This window comes from Grampus griseus, assembly GCF_964374135.1.
Source record: "Grampus griseus genome assembly, chromosome: 2".
Classification (NCBI taxonomy): domain Eukaryota; kingdom Metazoa; phylum Chordata; class Mammalia; order Artiodactyla; family Delphinidae; genus Grampus; species Grampus griseus.
In genome coordinates, this window is record NC_139018.1 from 175775988 (window position 1) to 175801853 (window position 25866).

The 25866-nt window shown below is 48.9% G+C and overlaps 1 protein-coding gene across 1 annotated transcript; it reads right to left on the bottom strand.

The window, feature by feature from the left end:
* Nucleotides 1–1422: 1422 nt before the first annotated feature.
* On the bottom strand, nt 1423–6235 carry BAMBI (BMP and activin membrane bound inhibitor). The gene is made up of 3 exons (XM_082647443.1): nt 6001–6235; nt 2534–2821; nt 1423–2141 (listed from the first exon to the last, which is right to left on the bottom strand). The coding sequence occupies exons 1-3, from the start codon at nt 6074–6076 to the stop codon at nt 1723–1725; spliced, it is 783 nt and encodes a 260-aa protein (XP_082503569.1). The 5' UTR covers nt 6077–6235; the 3' UTR covers nt 1423–1722.
* Between the last annotated feature and the right edge of the window lie 19631 nt (nt 6236–25866).

Consider the following 25866-nt stretch of genomic DNA (forward strand, 5'->3'; position numbering starts at 1 on the left):
GATCCGTTCTCTTCTGTTAGGTTTGGAGAGTTAGGCCCCAAAATTCTTTGACTCCCTCAAAAATGGACACACATAAAACGTAATACCTTTTATAAACTGTAAGTCATGTGTGCAAGAATTGTCAACCTCAAAAAGCACAACACGAATGCCATTTATTAAAACGCATATTTATTCCATAGCCTAATTTGTTTGGGGCTGTGGTCCACTAGTTCCTAAATAACCTAGGTATTCATTTTTAGACTAGTCATTTCAACTCAGGTTCTTCCACCAACTGGGCGACTGCACCTGTCTTCTTAAGGGACCCAAATTATACTGATCATAAAATATCCCAGAAAAAAATGCAAAAAATCCTTTAACATTCGTAAAAGAAAACCCCCATGTACTCAAATATGCAGGCTATAGGTTAATTTTTAAGCAAAAGTTTCAAATATACAAAAGTATTGAGAAAAGAACCTACAAATTATTCTCACATTTAAGATAGCAAAGACCCATCTGGGGGGAGAAAGTAAACAAATGTGGCATGGGTTTAAATTCAGGCTGGGCTGTATTGCCGAAGTCCTCCAGGAGTGGGAACACTGTTACATAGTGTGTTAGTGGCTAAAACCAAGTCTATTTGATTATATAAATAAAAGAATCATTTAGGGAGGAAACTGTTATTTAAATCTCGATATATAACGTTCACTCTTGAAAATCTTTCTAAAGATTGAGAAGTAAAAAAAATAATAATAACACTGTGTGGAAGGAAGGCTTAAAAACCAGGAACATGGTACAATCATGTTTGGCTAAATTTGGGGTCCAAAATATTAAATTAGGTTTGAGACAGAATAAACTGATGAATTAAGAAGTAAAAGTAGACAGTGACTAACTTTACCAAAACGAAGTTTCATTTAGTAAAAGCTTTTTTTCCTTTTTTGATCGGAGGTAGACACATTTAAAAACATATTCCAGAGCACCTAGATCAAGTTGCTAAATACCACTCTTTGCTAAGGCAACTTCCGAAATTGGTCAGTGATATCTGACCTGGTATAAATAAGTTTCTGACTTCTATTAGACGAAAGCTAAAAGCCAGCATCATCCTCACCAAAAATTGTGGGTAAGACACTGAGTGGCGGGCAGTGCACATTTAGAAATTCTCCACACTGTAAGAAAATGACACACGTGCCACGTAAGAAAAAACGAGATCCTGGTCTTGTTTAAAAAAATAATAAAAGCGAAAAAGTTAAGCCAAAATCTATGGTTGAGACCCTACTCTGGGCGATGACGGGCCTTCATCTGTATCATTAATACGTAGTTCCTTACCCTTCCTGCTTAGTTTTTAATTTATGACGACACCGCAAAATTTCAGACAAAAAAAAAAAATACATATATATATATATATATTTTTTTTTTTTTAACCTCTATGATAAATCAGGATGTAGGAGCTTACACAGAGCACACGTTCTTTTATTTAGGTACTCGATTCCAGCTCCCTCTGGATGCAAATAACCCTGGTAACAGTGTACAGAGTCTTCTCTTTGCTTTTTATACTTTTAAAGCAAATAATACATTTTGACTGTATTTAAGTCTGTGCAAATAATCCTTCAGAAGAAATATCCAAGATTCTGTTTGCAGAGGTCATTCTATCTCTCGAAGGTCATGACGCGAGTTTGTTTTTCTTCAGATAAAGTGCTCCCGGCCAGCAGAACTCAAAGGGCCCCAGAGGTCCAGTTCCGTGAGACCCCGTCATACGAACTCCAGCTTCCCGTGCCCACTGTACATGCCCCAGTGCACGAGCGACAGGATCCGGTCGTGGCTGAGGTCAGCCTGTCTCGTCTTGTCGCAGGTCAGACAGCAGTTCTCATGGCCGGTCACGGGCACCATGCACTCCAAGTCCAGCTTTGCCACCTGCCCCTTTTTGGAGTGGTGTCCGTGAAGGCTGTAGTGCAAACGCGACAGCATCTGCTGCCGCTGGTCCTGCAGCCTCTTGCTCTCGCTCCGCAGCATCCTCAGGGCCAACATAATCAGCAACACTAGGATCAGCCCCCCGGCGATGGGAACGGCGATCACCGCCGCCCGGAACCACAGCTCTTTGGAGGACGTCAGCTCCTGCACCTTGGTGATGAGGTTTCTGCTCCCGTCATGCTGATACCTGTTCCCTTGTCCTAAAGGAACACAAGCAAAACGATCAAGCCCTCCTGGAGACGTTTGCGGGCACCCCTCCGTTTTCAACGTGCCACCCCATTAAAGAGAAGCTTCCAATTCAATCAATATTTAGAACAGAAATGCTGCCAGTGTGGCAGAGAAGCTTCCAAAAACACTTGTTTTCCAACTGTCATTACTGATTAGTAATGGTCTCTTAGTGGCTTCAAAATGTTGGAAAAACAGGCAAAACCTATTACGCAGACAGACATCTAACGCTCACGCGGACACGAAAGCTACCCAGTAGAGATGCCCCTTGCACCCAGCTGTGCTTCTCCCTCTGCTATCCCCGATTACATTAACAACAAAATCAGTAGAGACCAGGCAAGGGCTCGGTCAGAGGGCTTCTCCCTACCTGAGGCCTCCCCCTTGGGAGGGGCGAGGACGTCCTGCAGCCCCCTGTAATTGCACATGTCCTCGTGGCAGCACTCCAGCGTGGGCGCAGCGCTGCCAGAGTGGTTGTGGACCTGTCTGGCTTGGCAGACATCTGCTGTGCTTGCGAGAGAGTCCAGGCAGCCGTGCGTGAGAGGGGAATTTGTGTTCTGAGGATCAAGAAGTTTGGAGAAGCAGGCGCTCAGCTCCGATTTACACATGTAACCAGTAGCCACGCAGTGGGCGGCATCGCAGTAGCATCTGATTTCACCTGCAAACAAGGGGAAACTGCATCAGACGGCTTCAGAGACCAGATAAGGCATCCACGTAAGCAACTGCTCAACCCCCGATCTCAAAGACACTCACTTTAGAGAATATTCAGCTGAGGGCTTCGAAGGGCAGTCCGCGTGGACGGGGAAAGCCCTTTGTGCAAGCCGGTGCTTGGATCCCAAGCCAGGGAAATATCATCTTACAAATGTATTAATCCACGTAGCAGAGAAAAGTTCAATTTAGGATAAGTTAGCGGATAATGAAAAATAACACTTTTGTTTCTGAAGCAAAATAATCACCCCCATAATTTCTCCCACCGTAAAAGGTAAATTACATTATTTACTCAGTTAATCCTACGTGACCGTACAACGTGAGATGCTACGCTGTTAGATTCTGTCAGTGTACGTATTCCATTGCAGCTGCTGAGTCGGTTACTACCTCAAAGGGCTGCACCGAGACGCAAGAGCCTTAGCTAACATCTCGTAAAGCTACTAACCAGAAACACAGCAATCTAGAAGTTGCTCCGGTCGGGGGGGCTGAAAACTATGAAACTGGGTAGCTATTTGCAACCTCTCTAGAAAAGGCAAACTTTGCCTATAAAGATCTCTGCATGCAGGGGAGCTTTTAGCCAGTATGCTGTAAAACAGGAACTAGGCACTTTACAATTAGTGGTTTGCTTGCCAAAGTCAGTTTCTTTCAGCCCAAATGGAAAGTCATAAAACTGGGAGCAGGGAGGAGGGGGTAAAACTGCAAGGCTCACCCCCCCCCACCCCAGACTCCCCAGTTTTATGTGTAATTCAACATGGGATCTAAAAGGGGAAACACTGAAACAGAAAAACCTCTGCTGGTTGAATGAAAAATCCTTAGGGAAACCTCAAATTTTTCTATGGGAAGTGATTAAAAGTTTCCTTTATAAAACTCAGTTTGTGAGTTGCAAGTCACAGCGCAAGATCTGAGGCTTCCACGTCAACTTCTCGTTGAAATTATCTGGCTCTGGGAGCGCTCGCTCACACGCTACCTGACCCGGTGGACCGCGGCCACTGTCACCTGCCACGGCTGAAGCTGCTGTGAACTGAACTCGGGTACACACCTCTCCCCAGCTTCCTCCTCTGAAGTTCGGCCTGGTTACAGAAACCGCCGCCCTGAAATTGAGCACCAACACCGACACGGGGCACTACCGCTTAGCCAACCTCTTCCCAGCCTCGCCTTTCTTCCTCCCTCCTCCCGCGAGTGCCCGAGTGAGAGGTCTCATTTAACTATCTGTCCAAATTCCAGGCCACCGGACCGAGCGCTCAGCCTGCACCGGCATCTGCTAATGCTTCAGGTCTAAAAATGCAGCCAAGTAAACACAGATCTTTGGCAACCCGGGTGCCACCCCGCAAAGCCGGAGGTCTTGCTCCTGTCCTGTCCTGCTGCTGTCCTGTCCTGTCCCGGTCTGGGCCCAGGTCCCTTCTCCAGTAAGCAGGACCTTCCAGTCAGAAGCCTGCTTCGCAGCAGCTCTTTACTCCTCCTTCCAAGCTTCTTGCTCTTTCGCATAAAGCTCACTGGTCTTAAGTGGTGATGACTGCAGATCCCTAAGTCTGACAATTTCCACAGACAGATTGAAAGTAGACATAAAACAGATTAAAAGTCAGTTTTGATCCCAGTCACTTCAGACCTCGTGCAGAAAAGAAGCTGAACACAAGTAGAAGGCTGCCTCAGTGTTTACGAGAGCCTGTTTGAAAGACTGTATTTTCAGTGACCTAAAACAGTCTAATAAAATCTTGACAGGTAACTAGGAAAGCTCTAACAACTTTTTTTTTTTTAATTGGAGCCACATTGGAGCAAGTTGAATGGACTTTTGTGTTACTGTATTAAAACTCTATTTCTGCCGTTTCATAAAGTTTCTTCCTGTGGCACGTGGAAGGCCAGGAGGGGACTGGTATTTTGAAACAGGTAACAATGCTCTTCTGTCTGCCCCCCTTTCTAGTTACTGTATGTGGTGATTAAACAAAAATGTCTGCTTCAGTCCGGACGGCTACAGGAGAGACTGCGGGCTTCTTCCAAAGCGTTTGAAGTCCGCAGCAGTCAGAAACCTCTGATCCCCTAATTATATCATTATCAGGCACATAGTTTCGGTATCTGCGACTTATGTCAGCCGCAGTCCGGCCCCGTTCGGCCGGCCTTTGATAGGGCCAGGAGGCTCCCCTCTGCACCCCGCGAGGGTTGTTATTTAGGGTTGATTACAGCCTTCCTTGCAAAGTAAATAAATACTGCAGCACATCATCCTCGCTGGCCTGGCGTATCCTTCAACCTCATGCCTGCTACATGGCAATTAGAGGAAAGGGGGCGTGGGATGCGGGGTGGAGAAAGCTAAAAATGCTTCCTGTTTTCTAAAAAAGTATCTGTTCGCAGAGCAAACAGCAGGGAGAGTTCCTGGTGAGGGAGGCTGGGGGACCTTGAAACCCAGAGGCAGTTGTTTGGGTTATTTCGACCTAAACGGCGAAAGCCTGCAGGGAAAAAAAGAAACTGACCGCTGCTTTTTTTTTTTTTTTTTTTTGAGTAGCGTTTATAAAATATGAGGTGAGTGGGAAACACGACCGCTGACAGAGCCCCCACCTCCCAACCCCTGAGAAGCAACACAGCCCACACTCCTGCACACACGCACACCCCTCGGACGGCACACACGCTCGCGGGCTCACAAGCACCCTCGCTCGAAGACACACACACACTCACGGACAGAGACACTGCAATACAGACACGCACTCGCAGCAGAGACACACTCAAATACAGAGCCGCGCAGACCACCGAGACACACACTCACGACGGAGACGCGCACACGCGGGCACTGGGCGACGGGGGCGGGGTCCGCCGTCCCTCCCGGCCGCCTCCGCCCCACACTCGGGCCCCGCTCCCCGGCTGCAGCGATCGGAAGTTCACGACGGGCCGACCTGTACAAACACTGACAACCACTCGCCCGCAGGCTGTCACTCCATCTCCGCGCGTCGGGCCCGGGACACCCCGGGGCGGCCGCGAAGCCACCGCCGCGACTTCTAAGGACGGGCAACTTGTCGCGACCTGCGGGCCCCGCGAGGGAGGCCACCTCTCCCGCCGCTAACAAAGCCCTGGCGGCGGGCGCCCCGGGACCCCGCGGCCCTCCCCGGCGAGCGCGCGCCCAGCCGGCTGGCCGGCGGCACCCACCTTTGGTGAGCAGCACGGCCATGGCGCAGAGTTCGAGCTGCAGCCAGATGAAGATGTAGCTGGAGTGACGATCCATGGACGCCCCCCACGGCCGCGGCGCCCCCGCCGGCTCCCGGAGCCGCGGCGCAGCTGCAGCCTACGGCTCCCGGCGCGTGCAGGGCATGGGTGCTGCCCGGGGCGCGGGGCCGGGCCGCGGCCGGAGCATGGAGCGCGGCTGGAGGGCGCGCGGGGCAGGGTCCGACTCCGCAAGGCGCGCTCCTCCGCTCCGCCCGCTCGGCGCGGCGGTCGGAGTGGGCGCCCGGCTCCGTTCCCCGCGTTCGGCCGGCCACTCGGCGAAGGCGCGAGCGCCGGAGCGCGCAAACACCGCCCGCCGCGAGCTGCCGCCTACACCCGCCCGGATCAGGCCGGCTCCTCGCCGTAAATAGCGCCCCGCGCTGGGAGCCGGCCGGCGCCGCCCCGCCCCGGCCGCGCCGGCGCCGTCCGATTGGCCGCCAGGCTCCAGCCGCTCCTCCCGCAGCCAGGGGGCGGGGCCGGGCGCGGGCTGAGGGCGCTGCCCCGCGGCTCCGAGCGGCGCCGGCGTCTGGGCTGCGGAGGGCGCCGGCCGTCTCCCGCGCTCCCCCTCGCGGAGGCCGCGCGCCCGTGACCTTCGGGAGCGGCTGGTTGAGCCGGGCCTCAGGCCATGCCTCGGGCCCCCGCCTCCGTGACCCTCACTGCGCTGCCTCGGGCCGGCGTGCGCCAGCGCGTGGCTTCCTTGTCGTTCCCCGAAACTCGCGAGTGACCCGCGCGGCCGCCTTCGGACCCCTCCCGTCGCGCGGCGCGCCTCGGGAGCTCGGGGGAGCGGGGGCGGCCCCCGGCGTGGGCCCTGCGGGCCGGCGCGCGCCCGGGGAGGGCGTCCGGGCGGGAAGGGGGCGCGTTCAGCCCTCCCCCCGCCCCTTCCGCGCGTCCGCCCAGCCGAGTGATCAATAAGGCCCAGACAGGCTGTCGATCTGCAGGGGCCGCCGAGTTCTCCCGGGTAGACGGGACGAGTAGCCGGCCACAGACACTTAACGAGAATTAGCAAATCCAAAAGCGCCCGGCGCCAGCGAGACGACACTGGCCGAGACTGACACTCAATTAACCACCCCCCCCCGAACAGTCGCCGGCAAACACACCGGCTGACCCTGATCAGTGCCAGCCCCGCGGGGAGCGCCCTTCTGAGATGCTAATTCACTTACTAGGACTTGGGGGGTTGCCCGCCACAAAGTGCCCAAAGGCGGTCCTGGGAGGGTTGCTGTTGTTTTTCTATTTTTGTGGAGAGGAAATTCAGTTTAAAACTCTTATCTGAGGGAAGCTCTTTTCTCCCCTCCCTCCCAAACCTGGGGTTAACAAAAGTCAACCATTTGCAAAATTTCCTTTTAGGATCAGCCAGCTTTTTGCTACCTGATAAAATGTCAAGGGGTGGGGCGAGGGGGAAAGGCGCATTTAACGCTAAGGCAGGAGAAGCAGTCAAACCCTTGAGGACTGAAGAGTGCAGAAATTACGACTAAGAAGAAAAATATCTCTCTCTATATATATTTTTTGTATACATATATTTTTGTGTGTATATATATACACACACATACATATATATGTCTCGACTGAAAATCAAGGCCAACCTTGTAAATTAATGTTGTAAGTCCACAGAGCTGCAGGATGTAGTTAATGAAATTGCCTTTGAAAAATAACGTGTATATAATGCAGAAAAAATAAAATAATTTCATAAACTGATGTTCTGCGCATTACCTCACTGGATCAAAATTGCGTCTAAAAGGAGAGGAGCGCCAGCCCAGCAGAAGTTTTAAGAGGCAGTTAAACTGGTTAGGGCACCAGGTAAGCAGCAGCGGGCGTTTCTTAAGTGGGGGGTTGCCCAGCAGGTCCCGAGGGGAGGTTTGGTTGGTACTTCCTGACATGTGAGTATTTGACAAGTTAACAGCTCTAAGGGGTTTATGCAGACAATACTTGTCCTGTAATGACACACTCTCTTTTAACTCTAGAGAGTCCATTATTAGCCAACAGGAAACTTTTCGAGCATATTCATTCAACTATTTTGGAGCGCCCACTGTAGGCCAGGCTCACAGCTTGCGGGGTCCAAAAGATGCCAGAACCTACATGGTAAATCACAAACAAGGGATGATGGAGATGATGTGCACAGTTATGATGCGTACAGACAGCAGCGATAACTAGCCCAGGAAGGGAAGCAAGTCCAGAAGGTCTGCTGCAAGCAGTGACATCTGCCATGACGCCTAAAGAATGAAAGAATTGGGAGGGGACCATTACAAGCACAGAGGACCACAGGAACTTAGGCGTGAAATTCATTGATCGCAAGGGGGCATATGGGTGGTAAGGAGAAGATGGGTAGTTGGGACTACAAGCAATTCTTTGTTGCTGGAGCATAGATGTGAAGCAAGGAGTGGGCAGAGATGCCCCAGAAAATAACCATATCTACCTGTGATGCAGATAAAAATGCCTGTTTAATGGAAGAGGGTCTGGGGGATGCGCTGACGAAAGTCGTATTGTAGTAAACACTTTGAATGCCTTCCCAGCCCCCTTCAGAGAACGTCCCCTTTCGTCCCCTAGGCACGTCCCCTAGGGCACTGTGCCCCTCTGGCCATAACTAGTCACACGACCCCAGTTGGACCAATTAGGTTCTCTCTTCGGGGCCTTTAGACTGAGGTGCTGGTCAGTCTCTAGAGGTCACTTCACGAGAGACAAACAAATTCAGAGTCCACCTGTCTGCAAAGCAAGAGAAAACGGACAGAGATGTGCAGGGTGGCAAAGACGTAAGTCCAGATGGATTCCCAGTCCTTGGCCTAACTTCCGGTCCTTAAATTCCACGTCAGGGTTAACTCAGGCTCCTCGATAAGGTCCTCTCGTTACTTAAGGTTCTTTTACTTTCAACCCGAAGGGTTCATGCTCTGATACTTACCTTTTACTGAATTAACATCAGTTGCTGTTATTCCAGGATGTGTACTTTTTTTGTTCCAAATACAATTCAGAATAAGAACATCATGATCAGACAGTGATTCTGCCTCTTTTATTTTCATTATTAGTTTAATGGGCAGGCTTTTTAAATGGCTAAAAATTCCTTTTACGAGAAACAAGTCTGCACTTTATCTAAGGGTTTTGGAGCAGACATGGACTTTTCAACTAAATGAACAAGAGTGTTTGAATCAATATGGAAAATCAAAATTTGTTTAGGGATAATATGTCAACTATGAGGCCGTATCAATAGTTGAAAGAATAAGCAACCATTTTAATTCAATTTAAGGCTCAAGGAAAATTGCTTCTCTACAGAATTTTACTTGTGTTTTGTATGTAATTTGGTTATTACTTTCCCACAGGTAGGTTGATAAGGGGAAAATAGTAATATCTAGTGGGATTTTTTTTTTAATTTAAATCAACAAATGAAATCAATGGACAATTTCTTTTTACTCTTATGAAGGAAATTGTGAAAATATAAGCTGGGAACCAGCTATCTATACCCAAGAACAGAAAGCTGATTTTGGACCTAAAACCCGAAATAATTAAACATTGTAAGAGTTTTATTTTATTACCTTTGAACAGTGTTCTAGATATGATATATACGAACATATATATACTATATAATCACAACATGCCACTATGATGCATTTTCATGGTTGTCCTATACACAGAAAAACTCTAAATTTTATTTTTCTTATAAATAGGAAAACAAATACCTCAAGGGTTTTTACGTCCCAAGCCATTTTGTTAACAAAGCTGCAAATACTCTAGCAATCTCTGCTTACCCAAATAATGCCATTGTTCCCCCAAATTATATGTGATACACCATTTCAGCAATTCCTCTCTCCACGATACAGATGAAAAATAACTCGGTACATTTTGTTCAGAAGCAGTTGTGTTCAAGTTCCCGGCTAGCGTACAAACTATTGCAGTCTAGAGATAGACTCTAACATTTCTCCCTGTTATACAAATCTTCTACCAACCAACAATCCACAGAGGTTAGATAACACTTTGAATTCCCAGGAGCAGTTTTGTTTTTTGTTTTTGTTTTTTTAAAGTCATTTGTTCTCAGGAGTTAGGAGTGCAGAGCTAAAATTTACTTTCTTTGGAATATGGTCAAAGGTGAGAGATTAGCCCAGCCCAAAGGAATGAGTGTCTAGTGAAGTTTTTTCTTTTCTTTTTTCCTCCAAAATGGAAAAGGAGATAAAGGACAGAGTGCAGAGTCCAGGACACAGTGTGATAGGACCTAGAAAAAAAGGGGAAGACTGAAGCCCACATTCCCAAATGCCCATCCTCCTACAGACTAGCAAAAATGCTATTGAGTTTTACAAATACCACAGAGTATCTGTTGTGTTGAGAATTTTTAAAGCAACTAACTTTAGAATACAGTAAGAAACGGATTAAAAGAACATCATGAACTTAACAATGGACATTATTTCTAATCAAATAGTATCAAGTATATTCTGTGTGATCCTTGATATAGCCTTTGTTCTATTGACTTATGTTAATGTAATCTCCAATTAAGCCAGTAGAACTTTTAGAAATTATTCAATAATTTCTGCTAGTTTTGCCTATCTGATGTCAAATAACGAGGTTGATTCCTTTTGTTCTTTTAACTAAAATGGTAAATTAATCTTTTAAAGCAGAGAAATTACCTTAAATTCCTGCTTAACGGAACATCCTTGACCCAGAATGCTGTTCAGATTCAAGCAATGGACAGTATTTGGCGTTCTATCTCCTTAGCTGGCAATACTTGTCTTTTTTTGGATTTTTTTTTTAATGTTCATGTACAAACCATTAAAATTAAAAGCTCTGATATTTTCATTAGACAATCAAACATTTAGGCTCTCGCTTGATGTTGGCTGAAACCTTGCATCCTGGCCCACCGCCCAAAAGCGGCCTGTGTTCCCACTGCTCCACCTTTATCCAGGCTTACCCGGGGGGTCTATGTTCCAAGACCTTCAGTGAATGCCCGAAACCTCAGATAGCACTAAACCCAATATATTCTATGGGTTTTCTTCCTATTCATACATACCTACAAAAAGGTTTAATGTATAATTTAGGCACAGTAAGAGAATATCCGAATTGCCAGCATCCCTCTTCTTGCCCTTTGGGGCCGTTACTAAGTAAAATAAGGGTCACTTGAACACAGCACTGCGGCCGCAACAGCCCATCTGATAACTGAGAGGGCTACGAAGTAACTAAGGGATAGGACACAGGGAACAAGGGGGTGATTCACATCCCGGGCGGGACGGCGCTGGACACCACGAGATTTCAGCACACTGCTCAGAATGGCATGCAATGTAAAACTTATGAATTGTTTATTTCTGGAATTTTCCATTTAATATTTTTGGACAATTCATCAGGTAACTGAAACCTCGGATATCAGAATTGCAGAAAAGGGGGGACTGCTGTAACGACTGCTCCTCAATCCATTCTATTCTAACACTGGATCTTCCAAACTGAAATCTCATTAACAGAACAGAATGAGGTCTTTGCAGTGGAACTTTGTAATTACTGGTATTTGCCATCATGTTTCTGTCCCTGCCTCTGTTTTTATTTCGCAACAGTGTCTGAGGAAATAATTAGCTATACAGTATTTGTTTTGCCGTTTACAAAGTATCAAGATGCACATGAAATTTGATGTATGTGTTCAACCCATGAAATGAAATGCCATCCAAATGAGCATATCTTCTAATATTTAATGCATTTCAGTGAAATGTTTCCTGTGGGCAGAAGTCATGAACAGAGCTGCAGGGTTGCACTGAGATCATCACTGAACAATTCTTGTTTTTATCCTTGATATTAAGGGAAGAACTTACAGTGCATTTTCCCCCATATTCGATAATCTTCCTTTGTTCCATTTGGTCACCTAACACATAAGCTCTTATTCTGCTGTGAATTTGTTTAAACACAAGTAACCCTTCACTGGCCCATTCATAGTTTGGTGTCACTTACCTATATTTTTAGCCTATCATTTCAAAGATATCATTTAAAATATGCACATCTATAGCTCAGGCAAACTTGTTTAATTAAAAGAATGAGATGACTTAATTTAGGAGGGGTTTCTTGGGAGGATACAATAGCCTTATTGTCAGGATACAGCCAGTTGGTAACTTACAAGCATTACTTATCTTCCCGAGAAGCCAGTATCCCTGAAACCGGAAACTAGAACACTTGGGTCTCATTTTCCCAGGGTTCTCTTTGCTTCTCACCTCTCTACCAAACAGCTGGCACACTTTCCCTACTTCTAGTTTTTGCTCTTCATAACTTCTGCTTGCTTTTATACAATCATAAGCCCCTGTTACACAGGTTGCTGTTCAGCTTAGGGAGAGATCATCTCAAAATGCTCAGTTTATGGTCCGATCAGCTAGGGCAGGGTCCTGGCTGATATAAAACACGACTGCTGCCCGTCATCAAGGTCGTGGACCAGGAAGACCGGAAAGTGTGGGCAGGCCAGCACCATAAGGCATTTATATATATATATATATATATATATATATATATATATATGGCATATATATGATACACACATAAAAACAAGGTTATCATTTAACTCGCCTTTTTATTTTTTATCTTTATTTTTTGTTATTGTTAGAATTAGGCTTGAAATAAAGATTCACACGTTGTAATTGACTGATGCATCCTTATGACTCTTTACATTTATCGGTTCCACCTCCCCTCTGTCTTTTCTTTTTGCTCTGCTGGTTACTTATGGAAACAATCAGATCATTTATCCTATAGGGTTTTCTGTGGTCTAAAGTTTGCTGATTGCATCTCCATGGTGTCACTTAACACGTTCCTCCTTCCTGCTATTATTTCCTGTGAATTGGTTGTTAGATCAAAAGTCTCCATCAGATTCAGACTCAGTTGGTAAGACTACCTCCCAGATGATGATTGTACCTCTCTCAGAAGTTCATTCTGTCTCTTTGCCTCTATTTGTGTGATGTGAAGTTATAGATAATCATTGCCTACATCCATTATTTCAGTGGGGAATGCAAAACCGTGATATTCTATTATTTTATGTTCATTTATTAACTGGAACACTTCTATAAAGAGAAACTTTCCCCTCATCATTAACTCGCCTTTTTAATAAGAAAAGTATTAGTGAGTGGAATTAAGATCATTCCTTTAAATTCTTAATTTAGTGTGAGTTTATCACTTGAGTGTTTGCTGTCATCAGGATTTCAGTTCCCTGACCAGGGGCTGAACCCGGGCCCCAGCAGTGAAAGCACTGAGTCCTAACCGCTGGACCACCAGGGAATTCCCTCATCAAAAATAAACTTAAGGGACTTCCCTGGCGGTCCAGTGGTTAAGACTCTGCACTGCCACTGCAGGGGGCATGGGTTCGATCCCTTGTCAGGGAAAGAAGATCCCGCGTGCTGCACGGCACGGCCAGAAGAAAAAAGAACAGAGCCTCAGTGCCCCTGTGGCTACTGTCAAGTGGTCTAACACACATGTAATTGAAATTCCGGGAGAGGGGCTCAGAGAAAATATTTAAAGAAATGAAAGTTGAAAAACGTCCAAATTTTAAAATTAAAAAACCTAATGTAACCAAATGAAGGTGGTCCATCTTACGTGGACTAAAGACTCAGAACATTTCCAGAATCCAGGACTGAAAAGCCACTTTGAACTTGGATTATTTTTAATAGACAACCATCTTGAATATCCTGTCTTTTCAGTTGACTGCGGCAACTAAAAGAGCTTTTTTATTAGTTTCCTGAGAGAGATGGGTATTTGGGGTAAATAATCATCTGGCTTTCTCCACACATGCAGTTTGGATACCGGAGGCCAAGGTGCCTTCCAGTCTGTATGTAACACGTGAGCCAAACCCTTCGACTTTACAACCAAAAAGCCAAAGTAGTCATTTGCTTCCTTAGAGTTCCACCCGCTCTGCCCCACCCCATACCACTTAGCTGTTCCTCATAAAATCACAGGAGTATGAAGACAGGCTCTAAAGAAGCAGCATTGTTTTCATCGTTACTCAATTTTCCTTTTCCATCTGGCTCCTTAAGAGGTTTATAAACCCTGAAAGACCAGAAAACCCATTTATCACTCCTTTATTCCCTTCGATGCCTTTCACAGTGTGGTCCTGAATACGTCTTATTTTTAAGAAGCAGATGCCAGTGAGCGCATTTCCAGTGGAAAGGATGGAACTTTGTAGATGAGGAAACATCGCTAACCAGGAGACTGAAGACCTGAACTTGTACCTAGGCTCCATCATTCAGTGTGTGATCCCGGGAAATGAATTGTCCCCTTCGTGCCCCACCTCCCCCTTCCCGTAAGGGACAGCAGTGGTGCGTGGCCTAGCTGCCTCTGATATTCCTGCAAGAGGAACAGGAGACCATCTCATGAAGTTTTAAGTGTGAAACCCTATAGAAATGTCACATGATTCTCCTTAAAATCAAAGGCTTTATTCAGATCCACTTTTTAGTCATCTGGATACACTGATGATGCTTCAGGCCTTTCCAGCTCGTTTTAGGATTCTCTTCTCCCTGGAGCTGAGGGTCAGAGGTACAAACGATGCCACGGCCAAGCCAGGCTGGCAGGGTGATGTCTCTCTAAACACAGCAAGACTCTTGCCAACAGAGTTTACCTCCCATGAATGTAGGTAGTCCAAGAATCAGCTGAGACAACTTGGTGGCTAACTTATCATTACACAAGACATAGAGCTGCTCCCAGGAGCCATGATTCATGCCTCTGGTGTCCTGGGAAAGACAAGAATCTTCCACCTCAGCATAGGACTCCCTTGGATCGCCCGTCTCCAGTTCAACAGCATTTTTCAAAAAAGTCTGATGCTGCTTAACGCACTGTCAGAAGAAAGCATTTCCCAGTAAAACCCTGACTGATTACGGATGTACTTGCCACGAGCTACTCATGAACCACGCTCTTTTTAATGGATGATCAATAAGATTACTGAAGGGCCTCCTGTCCTCAAAACGCTTTCAACCCTGCCATCCTTCTTTTAGGTGACCGTCTAACAAATGTTTGGAGAAACTGGGGCGGGGGGCGAGGAGAGGGGTGCTGACATGCTGACGTTACTTTTTCCCTAATCCTTCAAGTCTTCCCCGGAAGCCCTGCAACGTTTCTGGAAATAGGTGAGTTCAGGCCCTTGATAGACGCAGATAATGCAGAGAAAAGAACCTATGTTTTCATATATATTTTTTTTTTTTGCATTACGCGGGCCTCTCACTGTTGTGGCCTCTCCCGTTGCGGAGCACAGGCTCCGGACGCGCAGGCTCAGCGGCCATGGCTCACGGGCCCAGCCGCTCCGCGGCATGTGGGATCCTCCCGGACAGGGGCACGAACCCGTGTCCCCTGCATCGGCAGGCGGACCCTCAACCACTGCGCCACCAGGGAAGCCCTGTTTTCATATTTTTGTCTCGAGGTGTAATCAAAGCCCTTCCAGGTCTAAAATCTTTTCGTTTCTATCACGCAGCCAGGAGTCCAGCAAGACAAGGGAGATAAGGGGGCGGGGGGCGGGGGGCGGGTGGTAGCCGCGGAGGGGGCGGGGGGCATCTTCCATCTTGACAGATCCGGGAAGTTTCGGGAGCGTTAACCCCAGGCTCTGCACATTTGTACTGGTTTCCGGTTTACTGGAAGCAGAGGAGTACCTGGAGATATTAGCGTGAGCAGAAAATAAATGCTAACGCAGGTTCCTCTGAGTTTCCGTTGCAAGTAGAAAAAAGTAGCAGCAGCATCGCCGTGTGGGCCCGTCGGTGGGACGCTAGTGTCTGTTCTAGGGAGGCCTCGGGCCGCAGGGATCGGACAGGAAAAGATGGACAAGGGGAGGCCGAGGCTGCGGGGGGGGGGGTGGGTCCCGGGGAGGGCGCGAGATCCCTGGGGGAAGCGAACGCGGAGAGCCCCGCATCCTCATCGAAGGTACCGGCGCCGAGGCCACAAGCAGCTCCGCCGCTTCGCGCGGCTCTGCAGGGACCCGGCGCACCGCAGCAGCGCCGCTCCTCCCGCGGCCTCGAGGTCAGCGCCCCTGCGCCCCCGCGGCCGCTCGCCTGCCGGCTCCGGCCAGCTGTCCTCTGCCGCCCCTGGTAAACAAGCGGCGGGCAGACTCTCCTGGTCTGGACAGATCCCCCCAGGCTAGAGTCTGCAGGGATTGGCGATGCGACCCTTGTGCCATCGCGCCCCATCAGGCTGGAGTTCTCAGTCCCGTCCGCACCAAAACCTCCTTCCCTGTCCCCTTTAACGCAGGGAACAGATGTGGGTCTTCAGAACAAGGCCGGGGCAGCGGGGGAGTGAGGACGGTGGTGGATGGGATGGGAAAGGGCTGTACTGTTGTCTAGCTCTTGGTCAAAATGGGCTCCGGGAATCATTTAATTATTGCAAAGCAGTCGAGGGTGATGGAATAGACATTCCTGAGTGGCACCCTGCAGCTGTAGAGACGAGGCCAGGGGAGTTTACGTGTGTTTGGAAAAACCACGGTTTTATATAAATATAGTTATAAAATATATTTTTTTTCCTGATTGCAAAAGTTATGCATCATTGCAGAAAACTTGGAAAACACAGAAAAGAAGTGTGAAACTTCTGCGGCCAGGGCAGGTGGCGGGGCACTGTCCCTGGTCCGTGTCCCTCAGGAGCTCCCAACTCAGAGAAGAGGAGGGAGGTGTTCCCTGCTCCTGGGGCTCTGCGTACGTAGGGCTCCGGCCAGCAGTGTGTGGTTTGGGCCAAACATGGACAAACCTCCCCAGGCCTGTTTTGTCATGCATCAGGTATGAGCAGTAGAGTGATCTCTAAGATCATGTCCAGATTCTGTGGAAGAGCCTCAAAAGTGAACTCAGGGTCCAAAACAGCGAGCGCCACCTTCTCCATCAAGTCAAATAAAGTGCGATTACTACCTTCCAAGAAAGGCCTTACGAAGGCCTCCAAAAGCAGCCACCTGACCCTATCACTTAGGAGCTCTGTCCCTTAAAAACAGGTGCAGGTAATAGCACAGGTGTTTGACAAGGCAACTTGGTGCCAGTGCCAGTTGAAAAAAGTCCACCGCCAAATTATGACTGTCCTACTGGAAACTGCACTGATCAGACCATTCTAGAACGTGAGCTTAATGCAGACGGAGCACCTTAAAAGGCCTTTGAGAAGTGATCAAATTGGTAAAGGCACTCAGTGCCACGCTTAACAATAAATGCGAAGGGAAAACTTTCAAGGATAAAAAAGGAGACTTGCTTAAGCTGCCAGGAACACTTAAAAGTAAGGAAGACCTTGCTGGCATGATTGCTCCTGGGAGCCGGGAGGGGCGGTGGTTCCCCAGCATTAGAGGAAGTCGGGTGAAGGACGTGTGAACCAGTGGTTGGAGCAAGAGACCCTTTAAAATCTCTTTCAACACTAAGATGCTAGAGTTACAGCCACAGGTTCTGGTTATAGATGAAACGCTGTGTCACTTTCCAGAAGTAGGGAAAATGCTGGGCCCTGGAACTCATGAAGGACTAAGGACTGAAGAGTCAATGCAGACTGTGCCAAGCTGCTCCGGACTCCGGACTTCCCGCTGCGGGGATGAGCGAGGGCTGAGGCTCAGGACTTCCCGCTGCGGGGATGAGCGAGGGCTGAGGCTCAGCTCCCATCCCCAGAGCCACCGCGCACCTGGGGTTTGCCCTGACTGCCTGAGAGGAGATGCCTTTTTCTAATTCACAAAAAAACATAGTACGACCCAGCCTTTACTAACCTGGCAGGTCTAGTTCATTGGCAGGTAATCATAGCGCAGGCTGCAAAGGGGAGATGGACCACAGGAAGACAGCTGATAACTGGGCTGTTGAGTCGAGTTTGCGATCCACACAAGACCACAGAGAAAATCTCAAAACCGTTTCAAGCTCATAGACGTTCTCCCAAACCTGCATTGTGTGTTACCGAAAAGCACTTCCTTTCTCTCTGTCCTGACAGAGTCCATCTTTCACTTGACAAGTGGACAGATTTAACTTTCTGTGGGGATAAAGACTCAGCAAACCTTAACACGCTTTCTCCAAAATCATTTCATATCCATAGCATAATTTGAGACCCCCCCCCAAAAAAAAGGCAGAGGAGGGTGGAAGGAGAGACGGGGGAAGGGGAGGTGAGCTGGGGAGGGTGGAAGGAGAGACGGGGGAAGGGGAGGTGAGCTGGGGAGGGTGGAAGGAGAGACGGGGGAAGGGGAGGTGAGCTGGGGAGGGTGGAAGGAGAGACGGGGGAAGGGGAGGTGAGCTGGGGAGGGTGGAAGGAGAGACGGGGGAAGGGGAGGGGAGCTGGGGAGCCCACAGCTTTCTTCACGGTGGTGCTGTAGTTTGTTTTCCCAGCTTTTGCTAACACGTTATTTTTTTTCCATTCTTTTTTTTAAATTGAAGTAGAGTTAATTTACAATGTTGTGTTAACTTCTGCTGTAGAGCACAGTGATTCACTTATACACATACATACATTCTCTTCTATATTCTTTTCCATGATGGTTTATCACAGGATATTGACTCTAGTTCCCCGGGCTCTACAGTAGGACCTTGCTGTTTATCCATTCTCTCTATATACTCGTTTGCATCTGCTAATCCCACACTCCCGCTCCATCCGTCCCCCACTCACCCTCCCCCTTGGCAGCCACAAGTCTGTCCTCTGTGTCTGTGAGTCTGACTATGTTCCCTAGACAGGCTCATTTGGAACATGTTATTTTAAATTCTTGGTAAGTCTGCCTTGAGATGCTCCTGGGACCGGGCCCTGCAGAACCGGGAACAGAACCGCCAAGCCCAGGCTGTGCCCTTCCTGCCGCTGAAAGCTCTGACCTCCCAGCGTCCTCCCCGTGCGTCACAGCCTCTGAGGCCAGAGCAGCAGCGCCGGGAGCAGGGCCTCTGCCCCAAACCACCACCTGCTCTCTTCTCACACGTTTGGGTTCTTAACTGCATCATTCAAGTTATTTAATTGTGTTCACTCTCTAGAGAACGTAAAAACTGTTTAAAAATGAACAAGGAAGTGGAAAACCCACCAAGGTAACCCCTTATTCCTCAGCCTACACTGGAACACACACAGCCATTAGCAGTTTAGTTTTCCAGAGAATAAAGACGCACTGTCTCTGCAGCCCAGAGCTTTCTCCTCTTGGAGGGGACACACCCTCCGGCCAGAGGGGGCCGGCCTGGGCTTGGGTCTTTCTCGCCCTCTAGTGACCGGAGGGAGGCAGCACCCACCTGGGAGGACAGGCAGCTGCCCTTGGCTGTTGACACAGAAAGCGAGGTCCTTCTGGGGAAACTGAGACTCGGTGTTTCAACGAACGTGTCTCAGTGTCATGCGGTGACCTCAGTAAGAGGGCTGTGAGCCCTGTTCCCAGAACCTTCCTAGGGCCTCGGACAGTAACAAACAATCTCCTCTGGGCATGAGGCCGGGGAAGCTGGTGGCAGCAGGTGAGGTGTGGACCACGGCTGTGACCGCCGTTCTGAACAGAGCACCCTTCCCTGTGAGGGGTCTGTGTCACCCGCCAGCAGTCCAGGGCGCCTCCCAAGGAGGAGGTCATATTCTGGGCCACCCTGGTTCATTCTTTGGTTTTTTTGTATTTTTGGTGGAATTGCGTTTACTGAACAGAACCCCCGGGAGGCATTGCCCTAAACCTCTGAGTCCTAAATGTGAGCATTGTTCCTACAAACCCACAAACTCTTCTGGCCAACTTCAACCTTCAGAAGCAAACAGAAAACCTCCAAACACATGAGTAAAACAGAGATCCCCTCCTCTCCTGATCCAAGCAACACCGAAGGAAGGTGACTGACATTCCCCGGCACTGAGGGTGGCAGCGCGCTGCGGACGCGGCCTGGGGCCCCACAGCCCGCCCTCACGTGACCTGAGAATCTGACTCTCATTCGGGTCGAGATCAAAGCCAAGAGGCTAACAGGATAATTCAGGCTCCAATCCCACATGACTTGCCCGTCTAGACTGATCAAATTAATCAAACCGTTCCTCTGGTACTGAGTAAGAGCTACGTGAGGCCACGTCAGCCTCTTTTAAATTAAATCACGGAAGTGATCACGTCTGTCTCTGACTTTAGAGCTGAGGAAGTCGAGCGGAGGTACACCCTCCACCCCGGGGGTCACAGCAGCTGAGCCTCCCACGGAGACTCGAGGCTCAGGGCATCACTGTCCGGCCCGTCTCGAAGGGAGAAGCTGTGACGGGCCACCACATTCACTGTCCGTTTCTCTTTGAACCAGGGTATGGGTAGAAATTGCGAGCGTTTCTGAAAGTCCACAGCAACATTTTGGTGATTCTGAAAGGCCAAATTACCTCTCGACAAAAGGAGCAATTTGAGGGAGAGGGGAAAAGGAGAAGAGAGAACTTTTGCTTCTCAGAGTAGAGCTGTTTACAAGGTGATGGAATCACTGTCACACCCAGACCTCACTCACCTCCTACGAGCCTGAAGTGAGGATTTCTGGGAATGGGTTTGGGGTCGTCCTTGGATTTCAGCTGTCGCTGCAGGAACCAGCCTGCCTAGGTAGCGGTCAGTGACTGTTTTTCCTGATGCTTGATTCAATCTGCAATCTCCCTCTGCTCCGACCTTGGCCTTTTCCTGTAGAAAACGTTCCCTGACCCTGACCCTGACCCTGACCCCGGCGTCTTTAGGTACGTAAACCAAAGCAACGAGAATCATAGCCTTCGCACCAGCCAGGATGCCCACGCCCACCAGGGAAGTGGTTTCCAGGGAAGGGACCCCTCAGGGCTGCTGGCTGAGGTCCATACCTGATTTCCCTCCTGAGGAGGGTGGTAGGAGCCCCCCCAGTCACTCCTGGAGATGACGTCTCTTCCAGGCCACCAGGAAGGTAGCCGCGACCTCCCCTGGGGCCCTGCCCTCGGGGGGCCCAGCTTCCCACCTGACCTTGCTGCTCCGCGGGGTCCTTCCTCCTCTGAGGAGCAAGTACTTGGAACTTTGCGATCGGGATGCAAGAAAGACAGTGAGAGAAGAGCCCCGGGCCGAGCGCCACCTTGACCCCAGCTCTGGGTTTGGACCAGCTCTCACGGAGCCCCTGGGGGCTGCAGAACCCTCAGCTACAAAACGAGCCAACCTGAAAACCGGCTTCTCGAGTTCCTTGAGGCTCTAGAACCCAGAGCCTCCCTTGTGATGCCCGCTCGCGTGGTGGAGGGTTAGTAACAGGCGGCAAGGTGGGGTCCTTCAGGTGGAGAAAGACAGGTGTCACGGGGTGGTGCTCGAGCGTGGAGTAAAATTGAAAAATGATACAAATGAGCTTACTTACAAGACAGAAACAGACTCGCAGATTTTGAAAACAGACTTACAGTTACCAAAGGGGAAACTTGGCGGGAGGGATAGATTGGGAGCTTGGGATGAACATGCACACACCACTATGCATAAGATAGATAACCAACAAGGACCAGCTGTAGAGCACGGGGAACTCTACTCAGTCATCTGTGATGACCTATATGAGAAAAGAATCTAAAAAGAGTGGATGTATCTGTATGTATAAGTGAATCGCTCTGCTGTACACCTGAAACTAACACAACATTGTAAATCAACCAGACTTCAATAAAATTAAAAAAAAAAAAAATCGGGGCCCTTGTTCTTGGTTTCTGCAAAGGCTCCAAGACCTAGTGCACGGTTCTCAAACGTGAGCAAGTGTCGGAATCATCTGGAGGGCTTGTTAAAACAGACTGATGGGGGACTCCCCTGGTGGCGCAGCGGTTAAGAATCCGCCTGCCAAGGAAGGGGACGAGGGTTCGATCCCCGGTTCGGGAAGATCCCACATGCCGCAGAGCAACTAAGCCCGTGCGCCACAACTCCTGCACTCTGGAGCCTGTGAGCCACAACTGCTGAAGCCCGTGCGCCTAGAGCCCGTGCTCCGCAACAAGAGAAGCCACCGCAATGAGAAGCCCGCACACCGCAACAAAAAGTAGCCCCTGCTCGCCGCAACTAGAGAAAGCCCGCGCACAGCAACGAAGACCCAATACAGCCATAAATAAATTTATTTTTTTTTAATTTAAAAAAACCCAGATCGATGGGCCCCAAGCCCAGGGTTTCTGATTTGGCAGATCGGAAGCGGGGCCTGAGAACTTGCATTCCTAGTAAGTTCCCGGGTGTTGCTGATATGCTCCTGATGCTGCCACACTTGGAGAACCTTCGCCCTGAGCTTCACAGGAGACACCAAGTACCACCCCCCAGCCCCCAGCCCCAGAAGACGCGGTGAGAGACGGCTGAGGGATTGTACACCTGCTCCACCAGCAAGACGGAGGCTCCTCCAGACGGACACTGAGACCTACACCTGCTGCCAGGTTGCCAGATACCCTATGACCTGTCTCCTGGCGTTAGCCTCCGGAAAAGCATGTAGTGACAACTAATATTTACGTAACGCTTTACGGTCTCTGAAGAGTTCTGCTTTACCTCATTTGTTCATCCTGACAATCCTATGATACAGAGAGGGGAGGTATTATTACCCCCATCTTCAGAAGAGGAGACTGCAGCTCCTAGTGGTGCTGTCTTTGATCTGCATGACAAAGCTAAAAGGCCACGGAGCAGGGACCCCGGACCACCCGAGGCTTTAGAGCCACTTTACCAAGCCACCCTTCCAGATACTCTTCTGGGTAACTGGGGCACTATTTCTAAACAAATAATTATTTCTTTGAGGTGCTAACTTGGTATCACCTTAACACGGGCAAAGCCATATTATTCAGAAAGCCCTTTTCTCTGGCCCAACTGTCATAACCCAGTAGAAACCTCAGCGAGAAGCCGTACTCTTGCATTAGAAGGTCAGCCACTCTAGTGAAATAGTAAATTAATTTAGATCATGTTTCAATTATCATTAGTATCAAATCGTTTTTCTGCGTTGCCCCATGTGCTAGAGAAGGGCTCCCTGGATAAGATTGCCAGAGGGAAAATCTGATACTTAGTTCTCAGATTTGATTTTTAAAATCTCTTAGCTCTTTCTGGATTCCTTTCTGTGTTCACCTAACTTGGTTAACAGCAAGTCCTCAGAGACAGTTGGCAGACAGGTGGTATAAAGCGATGGCTGCAACTGGAGGGAATGAAGGCACCCTCCCCTGTACACACCCTCCACCATCACTGGCGATGAACTTCCCAAGCACAGCCGTCATCCCTTCGGGGAGCGCTGCCTGTGATGAGTCTCTCATGCTGACAGCTCCAGTGTAGCCACAGGGAATGAGGACCCAGTTTTTAGGATAAAGGAACCACACCAAAAAAATCACCCATCATCTTAAATGTTTCTACTTGAGGACAAATGGACTGTCTTACAAGGACTTGACTGTGCTTGTTGTGTTATGAAACATTGACCCGGGATAGAGCTTTTGCAAGAGAGATTAAAAACCTTGCTCCTTCCTGAGATTCTCACCCCGTCACAGGGTCCTGCATCCCTCATTGGCAATGTGGGAAGGCTGGGTGGAGCACAGGCTCTGACCAGTGGGATCTCCCAAGTCACTCATTACCGAGAGGGTTGAGCTCTCTTTCTTACAATCAAATCCCTGTCCAAGCAAGCCTGAGGCCCTGAGACAAGATTCTGAGCAGAGAGGGAAGGACAAACGTCGTTGGCCTCCCGGCCGACATGAAAGTTGGATAGTGTCCGAGCACCAGTCGGAAAGAGATGGGCCTGGGCGAACGGCAGGGGCCGAGCAGAGGAGGGCAAAGGCTGGGGTGATGCGTGGACTGGGGTGTGAACAGTGCTGGCCACAGGGAAAGGAGCAAAACAATTAGTAAAGTAAGTGTTTAGTAAAAGCTTATTAAAGGAGTTTCGGCAAAAGGATTTCTAGCAAACTGGCTGAGAGCCACCCAGAGATGCCAACTGGTCTCTCCCTTGACGTCTTCCTAGCCTGGGTTTTACAAACTCAGCCAACTACCTTCTCACCTAAACTTGGTAGCAGTTACGCCTCTTCAACTATTACCTTGGATTAGGATGCAAAGCACTGGCTTCTGAGTTAACGGTTCAACGAGGATGCTTTTCTGCCTGTAAACCTCCCTGGCCTCACACCCCCTAAGTGTTTCTCCCCCAGGGTTTAGGGGGCAGTGGACTGGGATAAGGAAGGCACAACTGGACCCCAAACGCCACCTGCACCCTGGCAACACCGTGACGAGGTCTGTGATTCCTCCAGTCTTTTATTTTTCTTAATAAAGATGGATTTAATGGAGCTGTTTGTTTGTCATACACTTGGTGGCAGTCTTCACGTCTTCCTAAGCCTTTATTTTTTCATTTTTAAAATGGGAATAAAATAACCATTTCGTAAGGTTACTGGGAGGAAAAATAAGGCATTACGTGCGACGCACGTAGCACAACGCCCACCATGGAGGACGTGCTTCCTCGTTATGTGATGCCTGGTGAGGGCAGCCCTAGGGCTCCGAGGTTCTGGCCGGGAGCTGTGGCTACACAGGTTATGTGATGCGAGAAGTGATGCCAAAGTGTGTTTCCTGCTTCAGTGTCTCCCTCCACTTTCTTGTTGACCAGGTGGAGGTCCCGAAGACAATTCCTGCCGCCTGGGAACACCGTGAGGACTAACTAAAGTACTACAGGAGGGACTGTCTCCTCAGCTGTAAAGACTGGTTCCTAGTATTCTAAGGGGCTGGTATGTGAGGAGGGACCGTGACCAGGAGAATGAGGACGAAGAAGGAAGAACCAGGAAGACACTGAATACAGATTTTCCCGCCCTCAGTCACGCCCAAAGGCTACCCCAGCTGTCTCTGAGAAGTCCAGCTCCCCAAATACGGTTGTGCGCTGCAACGAGCGGGCTTGCGCCAGAGGCAAACAGTTTACCATCACTTACTCTTTCGACTGAGAGGTTCCAGACTCACTGATCTATTCCTGGGTCAACAGCACGCAGATGACGCCGGAAGCCACGGCCTCCGGAATGCAGGGCCGTGGGCTACAGAGCGCCTCCCTCACTCCTGCTACAGGATCGCCCTTCCCTCCCCAGCCCGCCAGCACTGGAGAGATGGGATGGCCAGGACGGCGTGGACTGCAATTTCCCCAAGGCACTTCTGTTCCACCAGCCAAGGCCCACCAAGCAAATGGCAAAGTATATTGACACTTGCTGGCCTGCCCAGACTGACCTTTGAACACATGAGAAAATGAATAACCACAAAAGAGTTAGGTTATCACAAGGTTCATTCTCTTCTAAAGTAACAAAAGTCCCAGCCAGTGTGTTGAAGTCTGATACCCTCTCCCCTTCCCCCTGCTACAGGGTCCTCAGTAATAACATTACGAGCTCAGGCTGGAATGTCAACTTGAACTTTAGCATTTGCGGCACAACCAACCATTACTCCGTTTAAGCAGACTTCTTTTATTTGATTGAGCATTCCAATTTACTCTGCACTTCCTGAGGCCCTTGGGTTAAAACAACATGATCTGATGCAATGAAAACCAGCAAGAAAATATATTCCTTACTTCCAGTAGCACCAGGCCAGCTGAATCCACCCAAGCACACTTCAACGGTGTTAATCAGCCTGGAGATGAAATGGTTTTCTCTCCTTTCTTTATGTCCACACGTTCAACTCAGAAGCCCGCCCCCCATTCCACTCAGTCTTTTGATGGTATATAAACGCTCACAGTTTCAGGAATAACCCAGAATCTCTTGGAGCTAAAAGGTAGTGTCACTGAATAGTTTTGAGGCATATTAGACCAAGAAGAAAAGAAGTTCAGCCTTCAATAGTTAATTCTAATTCTATAACTGCTGCCAGCAGTGCGGGGTATAAGAACTTTATAATATTCTTTTCTTTCTTTTTAATATTTACTTTTTATTTATTTTGGCTGCCTCGGGTCTTAGTTGTGGCATGCAGGATCTTTCGTTGCAGCACGGGGCTCTTCAGTGTGGTGCACGGGCTTCTCTCTAGTCGTGGTGTTTAGCAGTTATGGCGCATGGGCTTAGTTGCCCTGCGGCATGTGGGACCTTAATTCCCCAATCAGGGATCGAACC

Excerpts from the sequence above, each read along its gene's own strand:
- BAMBI (XM_082647443.1), bottom strand. The coding sequence starts at position 6,076 with ATGGATCGTCACTCCAGCTACATCTTCATCTGGCTGCAGCTCGAACTC. Across the intron at positions 2,822-6,000 it reads GGCCGTGCTGCTCACCAAAG|GTGAAATCAGATGCTACTGC; the intron begins GTGGGTGCCGCC and ends CCTTGTTTGCAG. Across the intron at positions 2,142-2,533 it reads TCCCAAGGGGGAGGCCTCAG|GACAAGGGAACAGGTATCAG; the intron begins GTAGGGAGAAGC and ends GTGTTCCTTTAG.